Below are 11170 nucleotides of genomic sequence, written 5' to 3'. Positions count from 1 at the left end.
GTCACCCCCCTTCGCCTCCCTGAGTAAGATGGCGGCGGCGGCGCGCGTCTCCCCGTGGCGCCCGTGACACGTGCGGCCACTGTCGCTGTGCCGCCACCGCCGCTGCTGTCCCCGCTGAGCTCTCACGCCCGGAGATGTCTACGCCGGGCGTGAGGCTCGTGTCGTCTGTGCTGAGGCCGCTCTGCTCCTGGGGCCGCCAGCTTCTCGCTCCCCTGCAGGCGCCGCAGCGAGGTGAGGGGGCGACGGGCAGCAGCGACGCAAACCTCACCCCTTACCTGGCCCCAAGGGCTTGAACCTTTAGAGCACATCCCATCCCCAAGCCTTAACCCAAGGTCTTAAGTCATAGCCTAACACCATAACCCCATGACTTAACCCTGACCCATAAGCCACGGGCCTTAATGTTAAGCCCTAACTCCGAATCATTTCCCCGTAGCCTTAAGCCTTCAACCCAAACATCGAATTCCCATATTTAACCTTAAACCCCAACACGAAGAGTTAACCTTAACCCTCAACTCTAAATCATAACTCGTAGCCCTTAAAACGTGACTTTAGCCCCAAACCTTAACTGTAAACCATAACGCTGAACGTTGACCCATAGCCCGAAGCGTAAACATATACAGTATCTGTGACTGATTGCCCTCAGCCCTGGCTCGTACTACATAGCTCCATCCCCTAGCCCAAAACAATGACCTTAAACCCGAGATCCGAAACCCTAACGCAGAATCACAGCTTCAAGGATAACTCGTAGCCCCAAGTAATCCTTAACCATAGACCGGACCCATACGTTAATAGCAGTGGATTGACAACCTTCCTGTACATTGTTTTATTGCATTAGCATTATTGTACATCTGGAGTATATAGTAGACTTGTGAAGAGACTGATCTCCGTCGTCATAATGTGGAATTTCCACTACTGGCCAAGGGCCATCTACCCTTTGCCGGAACGAGAAGGGAGAGTTTGACCTTTGTATCCACGTCCATTGCTGATATATGAATATAAGATAAAATTGCAAGACTATTGAGAGATTTCGACAGGTTTGAGGAGGCCTGCATCTAGCAGTGTGATAGATCACGGCTGATGATGAAGCTTACAGTGGTTGTAGGTCCACATCGGTGGACGGATTAAATGTTGCCTTATCGCAATTGAGAAATTCCATTGACGGTGTGACTTGTTTATTGCATGTTGTCATTCGTGTTGAGCTGCGATTGTGTCCGTGTCTCCGCAGTGCTTGCGAACGTGTTCGTGAGCAGGCATCAGTGCTCAGAGAGCTCACAGAAAACCATCACACTACCCATGTGAGCTCCCCCCCCCTCTTCACCTATTGTAATTGTTGAAGGCGATCCGACAGAATGGAGTTTAGACTAGTTTTGTCATTATTAAAATATTGGGTCATTTTGATTTAAAGCTTTCGTGACTGCAGGGATTTATATTCTTGGTTCTTTCCGTAAAGTCACGTAGAAGGGAAACAAGAACAGAATAAAAATATAAAACAATAAAATTTTCACGACGTTTCGACTGCAACACAAGCAATCGTCATCAGGTGTGAAAACCACTTTTTTCAAATTTTCTTGCTGTGGTTTTCACACCTGATGATGATTGCTTGTGTTGCAGTCGAAACGTCGTGAGAATTTATTGGGTAATTATTTTATACAAAAGTGCTATCTTTTATAATGTCATTAAAAACTAATGCGGTCTGGTCAGTGTTGCTAATGTGATAGACTGCAAATGTACTCCGTTAAGTAGGCTCCATAATGATTCTTTTATTGGAATTGATGGATATGCTCACAATGCATGAGAATAATTGTCCTTGTAACAATCGCTAATTAAAAATAATACAAACCACACGGATATCGGTTGAAATTATATGCTAATGTCACACGCTCAAGGGGAGGAGACAACTGTGAGAATAATACAAAAACCAGAGTATTAAGATGACACAAATAATCAATTCTTATATCAAATTGCGACCCCCAAATTAAGAAAATTAATTCATTGACTCTGACCGCTAAGGTTTTCGCGTTTGTGCTGTATATATATCTACCTCTGCGATGTGGTTCTCCGGTTGTACCGCGTGTCGTTCGACACGATGTCTGATCGACACGATGTCTGATCAAGCCCGGGTGTCGACCTGAAAAGACATCGTAGAGATAATCATCGGCTCGTTTAGGGGGGTTGAGTCGTTTTTTGGAGCATACGCGTGTAGGAACATGACGATAAATTTGGTGTGCTTTGTACAGAAAAGAGGCTGTGACATCCCTCTCCAAACCTCCGTGGAAAGAGGTGACTTTACCAGACCCAGAGGAAGAGAAGAAATACCACCAAGGTAATGATCGTGCCTTCCTATTGCATACAATGACAACATGTTAAAACATTTCACTTATCGAGTAAGGGGGAACAGTGGTAATAAACTAAACTTTCATATTCTTGGTTCTTTCGGTAAAGTCACGTAGAAGGGAAACAATAACATTCTCACGACGTTTCGACTGCAACACAAGCAATCATCATCAGGTGTGAAAACCACAGCAAGAAAATGTAAACTATTTCAGTTACCAGGTACAGCCCACAGAGCTATGTGCTCTTTTTCAGAGGCAATCTGGCCACACGGGACAGCTCATCAAAGTCATTTTATTATCATATGTGGTTTAATGTGGAGGGAAAAAACCAGAGGACCCGGATAAAATTCCATGCAATCAAATATACAGGCAGCAGGGTCGGGCTCGAACCCACAACCTCATGCATACCAGGAGAGGGAGATAACATCTTGCCACTGCGTGTTATGAATCCGTTAACCCAAGTTCGATTCCTGGCCAAAACAGACGTTAGTGGCGAATTTACCTGAACCATTATTTGGCGCACCCACCCCCTGTACTCGCATGCACTATCCACTGTGGTGAAGCATGTTCAAACAACCCCACGACTTACACGGTGTGGGAAAGCCTTCGTCCAGAATTGGGTTTTGTAAAAAAGCTGTAATTATTCTTGTCTTAATGAGGTTCACATTTCCCGAAATCTGTCTCAGTTATGCAACACCTCTTACAATGCTTTTGGGTACTCCATTACATCACAGCCATGAACACTAGTGTTCCTTTTCTTGCATACAAATAAAAATATACAACCGTTTGGTTCTGAAGAAAAATGGTTTATGGAGGAACATGTAATTAAAATATTTACAGTACAGAATAAGGCAGTTTTAACGTCTAATATCTTGGCTCAAAAGTGTGCCAATAATCGGTGGCCGTATAGGTAAGGGAGGTCGTTACCGTGCCAACACACTAAACCAGTATTGCTGGTAGAATGGGTTTGAATCTGTATAAACGCTCGCCATTAACAAGAGTTTTTAGGTGTAGATGTTAATGGATTACATTGTTGTTGTATAGCGCTTTCGGCAATCCACTGCTGGATGAGGGCCCTCCCCACGCCGTGCGTTCCATCGCCGTCGGGGGAGTTAGTTGACCATACTTTCCCGCTCTGGTCATTTCGACGCCGCGATGTTTGTGTTGCCCTGCCGTGCGGTTGCCCAGTGGTGGTCCAGACGGTGAACGACCAGATCGCGGGGGGCGATTACGGCCGCCTCTTTGCCGTGGTGCACTTCTCGGGGAAGCAGTTCAAGGTGACGGCGGCGGACCTCATTTTGATCGAGCATGAGTTTCAGGCCGAGTGTGGAGACCGCATCCGCATGGAGAAGGTGAGGGATCCCGATCCCGGTTGGCGGCATTTGGTTAAATTTGAAATGCCCCTCACAAGAAACGCGTTAATTAAAAGTGAACGATGAGAACTTAAATATGAATTAAATATTAATTGGGAACGTATTGATTTATTCAGAAACAATGGGAACGTAATTATGCAAAGGGTGCAATGCGTTTAGGGGAACATATGAATATAATGATTAAATGTGAGCATAATGATTCTTTAGAGCAATGGGAACATAATGATTCCCTGGGAACATTGTAAGCCATCATTTCGACTACATTGAAGTCATACCTGATCGCATTAACAGGAAACAAGAAACAGCATATGCTGGAAAAGACAAACACTGAACATTTTAAAATCTGAAACTGGAAAAAAATTACATTCGACAGATATCCTTGGTACAAGCAGATGATGCATGAGTAACCCTTGAAATATATAATTGACATGGACAGCCCTTTTGTCAATACATTGCTGAATGAGGGCCTCCGCATGCCATGAGGATCATGGGGGTGATTTGACTGCACTTTACCGTGCTGATGAGTCTGGGTTTGTAGATCTGGGAGGATAGATAGTACAGTGCAAGTGTATTTCACCACACTATAAAGCCATACACTCTGCTGTGCATAGTGTTCATCCTTCTAAGCAGTCCAAGCTCAAGCGTACTTAGCTTCTGAAATCTTAACGAGCTTTGTTGCATTTTGGGTGATTTAGTCATAGGCTTAATGTCATTCACATTTACGATATCAATGGTCTGTGACACATTGGAGAGTAAAATACAGGAACATGTGCACACTGGTATGGTTAATACAATAAAGATATATTTTTATGACGGGATCTCAGAGGTAGCTCTGTGATATCTGCTTCCCGGGGGTCATTCTCTAACATGAAGGATTGCACTTCCCTGTGAGAGATCGCAACGGATACTTTGTCCCATGACATGATGCAAGTAATGTAATTTGGATAAAATGTGGAAAACTATATCTTTTTGTTCTTTACTGTCATACTAGAAAATCATTTTGTAAAATGATCGTTGTGTGAAAACGGTGTCTTTTATTGTCAAATATAAAGCTTGACTGATTTTGTTATGCGTTGGTCTTGTCTGCTTTTGACATGAATGCACAGGTCATGCTTGTGGGAGCTGAGAACTTCACACTGCTGGGCCGACCGCTGCTCGAGTACGTGTCCAGGCTACTGACTTGAGCGATAAATATAAAAAAAGAAAACGTATAATCGCTAAGTTTACACACTAAGAAAAACGCCAGCATGCCCGTACAAAAGCGAGTCGGAAAGATTGTCAAAGTCGTACATTAATATTTGCACACGAACTCGCCCAAGACTCAAATTTCACTTTTATAAGTTTGCAATATACATCTATTATAAGTTGATGGTGTGGATTGTCACATTTTTTTTCCTGGAAAGGAAAATATGCAATGGTTAAGAACTAATAATAGGGTTTTTTACCATTTTTCTGGCAACAAAACTGAACCCTTTTTGCAAGGATTCATGTCTGCATTAACCACAATACCTGCAGTCAAAATGCAAACAAAAAACATACTATGATAATATATGCATTGTCCTTGAAACTGATTGGACCACACCAAGGAACGGCTTTCTTTTGAGCTTCGACCCAATTGGTACTCGACCGGATGACGCCAAAAGGCGACTTTATGTGCTTTAGAATCATTGCTTCCGCTATGGAAATGGATAATGTCGTGTAATATTTTCTTTAATAAGTACTTTTTTTAATGCCATCATAATCATGACCACTTGAGGGCCCAGCTCGTGTAGCTGGATGCATTATTGCGTCGCAGGACCTGAACAGATGGCGATGGCTTGGGGAGGCCTTCATTCAGCAGTGGATTGGCCGAGGATGGTGATGTAAAGTTCACTTACAGCTGGGTTTAACCAAAACAGTTCTGGGTGCAACTGTTTTCAATGTGCAGAGCATAAATAGGCTTTCGGATTGTGGCTGCACTGGCTTAACCTTAGCCTCGAGGAAGCATCTGTAACACGGACAGCTCTTAACACTGCGCTACGGAAACACAAACACGCGCAACCGAGTGCGACGAGCCGTCAACTGCAAATCACGCACGTGCCTGCAGTCCTGCCGCTTTCCAGGATGCCCGGGCAGTGAAAGATTTACCATTGTGCCTGCCGGGCTCGTGAGAATTGAGCTAGCAGTTGCCCCCGGTACCGCAGAGGCCAAAGACAAATAAGCTCGGTAGATACAGCTTCTTAAAGCTGCAGCCGTGCGCTCGCCTCCCACTGTACGTTGGGTCACCGACCTTTTTGGTTGTTTCTGAATACACGCCAAGGCCGTGAGGTTTTCCCATGCCGTTAATAGAGAAACCATTTATAACGAGGCTCCCCGGTGTACAGCACACCAGGCAGTTGGCATTGGCCAACTCCTTGCAGGATACATTTTTTTTGTTTGTTACGGTTTGTTTTGTCAATGTGGGAATGGCCACAGGTATGCTTTTGGGTGTGGTGATGTGGGCATGAGCAGGGAGGTGTGATTTAAGGTTGCTAATATTGTGCCCCTGCATTATGAATTAGCAGATAGACGACGGTTCGTTCAATGCTGTGCTCATAAGCAACGTCCGTTGCGTATTTATGTTAATGGATGTGCCCTTTTCTCGTACAGTACTGAATAACCAATTTAAACGACTGTATTTTCAAACAAAAATCTGGCAAAAAAGTCTGTGAATATGAGCCGGCAAAAACAGTTTTAGAACCATTTCCTGACCTTCAAAGGAAGATACGTACCGCTGCCTCGGTATGTGTTTTGTTGATATTTACCTTGCCAGTGCACCCAAGGCAGCTCAGAACACATTATTTAATTTACAACCTTTGTCAATCCACTGCTGGATGAAGGACCTCCCCACTCAGTCTCGGTCATGGAAGATGTTTGACCATACTTCACCACGTGAGTGTTGGTTGGTGAAGATTGGAAGTATACACAAAGCGGAGTATAAAATGGGTTTCGCGGTACTGCCTTCTGCTGTACACCACGTAGCCCCGCAGTAGCCTACAACAACTCGACGCATGCTGGTAACCCATCCGATCACTCTCCAGACTGGATCCAGCTGAGCTTATGAGATGGGGCGCATTCCCGGTGATTTAGTCAAAAGCCGTTCGGGGGTGCACATATACCCCCCTGTGTATTAATAAAGAATTATTCACCAGCTTGACGCCACCGATGGCAAATGTCGCGCGTTACGTGTGCTGTGCGGTCCGAGTAGTAGGGACCTGGTGCGCGTGGAGGCTACTGTGATCGAGAAGACGCACTCGGTAGAGAAAATCCGCATGTTCTTCCGCCGGAGGAAGAGATGGCAGCGCAAGTACGGTGAGTGCCGCGCCCTGCAGGCCGCGGCGAGCAGTGCCCTCCGTTGCCAGTGCCCGACTACACGCTGCCGAGTTACCGAGAGAGTTCCTGTAAAGATACCTTTTGACTATTTTGCCAGGTAAGGCCTACTGAGCAATATAACGCTTTTGCAGAAGGGGCCTGGCCACATATGATAGCTCAACGAAGTGGCTTACCATGTGGAAATTTATAGCAGCCAAATACTCGGTGCCTGTTTCTACATGTGGAGGGAAAAATCCGTGTGACAATGGGGAGACCATAGAAACGCCAAATATACAGGTGTCAGGGTCGGGATTGAACCCGTGATTTGTATACCAGGCGAGGTAGTTAATGTCTTGTGACCGTGGCACCTCAATTGTGGAACTCATTCAGAGTTCATCTCTTGTGTTGTTATGGAAGGGGGGAAAACACTTGTATGATTAACTCTACCATAAAGCAGAAAAAAAAGTCTGCCAATGTATTGGGCACTGGCCAAAACATCAGTGGGTAACAGTTGCATTAAGTAGGAAATCACCTGTGTACCAACATGAGTGCTGTATCCACTTCTAGAATTTTAAACACATTTGGCCGACTGTACAAGATTCCAGAAGTGGTGCTGGACCGCTGCTTTAACGGCGAATGTGGCTCTGTTTTGTCTTGGTGACAGTGAGGACCACGCCGCAGACCGTGCTACGGATTAACTCCATCGACATCGCTCCCACACTCGCTTGAACCTCCAGCAGCACACGCATCGTGACAAAGCCTGGCTCGCTCTCTCTGTTCGTCCCCCGCTGCAACTGACCAGCAGGGACCTCCCACGCACGCGCTGGCACGCCCGGCAGTTTCCATTCTCCACATCGCGTTCGCTAGGACATTTGTATCTTAAAGGTGCCTCATAAAGAGACGTGTGTGTGTGTGTGCTCTGTGTCAGTGGCAACATAGGACTGTCTCATTACGGCCAGGCCACTTTGTGGCCATTGACATTATGGTAACTGTATCGTATAATGTTGTCTCGTAACTCCCGCTGTTTAATAAAAGATGATTTTCAATGCTTCGCCTGTTGAGATATGTTCGATGAATGCCGTTCATGACAATGTTACATAATGCGACTAAAGTTTGTTGTGCGTGGTGGCACACAGTTTTAGTTTGGGATTGTGAGATGGCGGAGGATTGGGGAGGTCTTAATCCAGTTGAGCATTGACCATGGCTAATGGTGAAATCGCACCAAGATTGTGTGCACAACACATACCCACCTGCAGATGCTCGTATGTTTGGTTTTCTCCAAGAATTCCAGTTTTCTCCCACACATGTAACCAATAAGGATTTGGCACAAAATCATCCCACGCAGGACCTAAAATGGTTTTGGGAATCATTGAAACTGTTCTGGATCAATAGAGTTAGCATGTTTCAGCCAACATGATATTGTAAGTCAACCTACGGTGTGGGTGGACTAGTGGCCACGGGAGGTAATGACAGGGGAGTCGGCCTACAGTGCGAATGGACTAGTGGCTACGGGAATGAGAATAGTGTAGCCAGGTGACGGAAGAAGACAGTAGAGTCTGCTGGTAGATCGAGTGGTCGAGAACCAGCGAGAAGGTTCGGGGATGGGAGCGTGGCCTTGGACCATATATAAGGGAGATGCGTGGTAGACTCGGGGCTGTTGCGGTGGGGGTCTCCGCCTGTTCGAGTGTGAGCACATGGCTCCTTGAATACAGAAACCATCTCAAGACAAGTGTATCGAAGTCGTCTTTACACAATCATTACTCCAAAATGCTGCTTCAGTGATTCCAAATAATATTTGCCATCTTGGTTCTTTCGGTAAAGTCACGTAGAAGGGAAACAATAAAATAATAAAAAAATATTTTCCCTTCTACGTGACTTTACCGAAAGAACCAAGAAAATGAATCCCTGCAGTCACGAAAGCTTTAAATAAAAAATATTTGTCATCGTTAACATTAGTTCTCCCAAGCCACACACAATGCATCCATTCCAGTCTAACGGGCTCACATTTAACTAGTACAGTATTGTATTATGACTTACCATTGTGGGTCAGTGGCACCAATAGCGCACTGCTATGAATTTGGTGGTCAGAGTTTCATTCCTAGCCATGGCTAACAGTGGTGAGTGATAGCTGAAGAGTTCCTGCCCCCCCCCCCCCACCTCTGTATTAACCTGCGTGGTGAAGTATGGTCAAACAACACCCACGATTAACAACGTTTTGGGAGGCCTTCATCCACTAGTGCGTTGATAAAGGACTAAATTCCAATGTATATGCAGTGTCGTCGTCCCCCCCCACCCCCGAGGCAAATCAGTCCGATAAAAATTGTCAACTTAAGCCAAGAGTGCAGCTGGATTTTTTTTACTGAGATTGCATTTTTTCCCCCAGCCAATATGGATTCAAGTCAGCCAGAAAGGACGTTAGTGTATGTGTGTATAAGCGCCAGCGAGTTTGTGCATATTTGGACTGCGTGATTACATTATCAAGTATAGGCATGCGGTCACGCTGCCTTTTATCATCAATTCTGCATATTGGTTTGCGAATGTGGAATCCCACCAGTGATAAACATGCTGTGCCGTTTTAGTACCCTGTTTTGAACATGCCTTGCACACAAATTGCAACATTCAAGATGCGGTGAAGATGGCACGGCTCGAAGAGTATAATGAGCCATCGCAATTACACAAATCCCCGCGAATGCAATGCAGCAGTGGTTTAAGTTGAAAGCCAGAGTGAAGATTGATTATAGAGCTGGGCTCATTATTTGAGTAATCAATGACAAGCGTTTATCAGTTTCATTACTCGACAAATCAGGTAACACTAATTAGTTGGAAAAAAGTCTCACCACGATAAGTTTTTGTCAGTACTTGTTGAAAGTGAGATATTAAAGCTGATATTTTCGTGTCCATCATCATACCAACGTTTTAAAGCCGAGATAAATTGGGCAAAGCCAGCTGACGGTTACGAGTACAACTTGCAAATATAATAAACTAAGTATGCGCGATTCAATGCATGTATTTCAGGCTCAATAACTGATATTTATGGACACATCGGTGCATTTTTCCACCGCAGCTAAGTAGCTGTTAACATCTCCAACAGCAGAATTGACCTAACAGTGCTAATAAACTATGACATGAAGCCCATCGAATTTTTTATTTCTTAAAACACAAGCCTGCATTAAAAAAAAACAAATTCCACAGGCAAGACCGCAGACAAATAACATTGCGTGCCAAGCTTTAGAAATAAATGTGAGCTTGGTGGCCAGCAATAAATAAAATTAGATTTATAATTATCAGTTGCTGAGCAGCACCAATTTAAAATAACCTGCTATTTGCTGTGAAATGAGTGGGGCGTTTATCGGTAATTTGCCACATTTATCGGCAATTTGCCGATAAATGTGGCACGGTCATTATTACTGAATAAGTGCACTATGTCTCCAAAGTGCGTCGCTGTAAATGGTCCCCATGGCATTAATGAAAAGAGTAAAAGCCATTGTGTGCTGGTGTCCTGAGCAAATCTAGAGAATTGCCTGCAATTTGAATGCTGTAAATTGCTATAATGTTCTAAATTGCACACATCGTACACCGACTGCGGTTTGTAAATCAGTTTACACAAGCAGCAAAAATAGCAACCCAGGTCTACTGTTTAGGAAAAAATTTCCAGTAGCAATTAGACACATTCTCTGAATTCAACCCCAAGACAATGTCAGACGCCAGAATATGATCGACATGACACTATAGTAGGTAAGTACTTGTCAAGCAATGTGCTGGAACACAATATAGAATGTACAATAATCATGAATCCGATAGGGAGCCTCATCAGCACAATTTTGTTTTACCTTGTTCAATGGATACACAACACACTTAATAGGAGGCATTTCATCGGAGGATTGTTTTGTGGAGGTTGACACTTTGTAATTCAGAAAAGAGGAAAAATCAAGGAACTTTCAATCACGGTTCTTATAATAATGCTGTGATATAGGGGTGCTTATGTAATGCGTCCGAGAGGACATCCGATTTGAGAGGACATCCGATTTGAGAGGAGATGGAGCGATGAAATTGGTTCGTGTGCTGGAGCTACGTGGATTGTTTCATTGTAGGGTCGTGATGGATGGGGACAGTATGGGTAGGCCTTCATCCAGC

The 11170-nt window shown here is 44.5% G+C and overlaps 1 protein-coding gene across 1 annotated transcript; it reads left to right on the top strand.

Moving 5' to 3' along the window:
* Positions 1-8: 8 nt before the first annotated feature.
* Positions 9-8084, top strand: MRPL21 (mitochondrial ribosomal protein L21). The gene is made up of 7 exons (XM_032948925.2): positions 9-231; positions 1226-1295; positions 2238-2323; positions 3522-3685; positions 4813-4865; positions 6933-7036; positions 7701-8084. The coding sequence occupies exons 1-7, from the start codon at positions 135-137 to the stop codon at positions 7763-7765; spliced, it is 639 nt and encodes a 212-aa protein (XP_032804816.2). The 5' UTR covers positions 9-134; the 3' UTR covers positions 7766-8084.
* The last annotated feature ends 3086 nt before the right edge of the window (positions 8085-11170 follow it).

Source organism: Petromyzon marinus, chromosome 7, assembly GCF_048934315.1.
Source record: "Petromyzon marinus isolate PM22_M1 ecotype Great Lakes invasive population chromosome 7, UKy_Petmar_22M1.pri1.0, whole genome shotgun sequence".
NCBI lineage: Eukaryota > Metazoa > Chordata > Hyperoartia > Petromyzontiformes > Petromyzontidae > Petromyzon > Petromyzon marinus.
The sequence above is the reverse complement of the archived record's forward strand: the minus strand, read 5'-3'. Positions and strand labels throughout refer to the sequence as shown.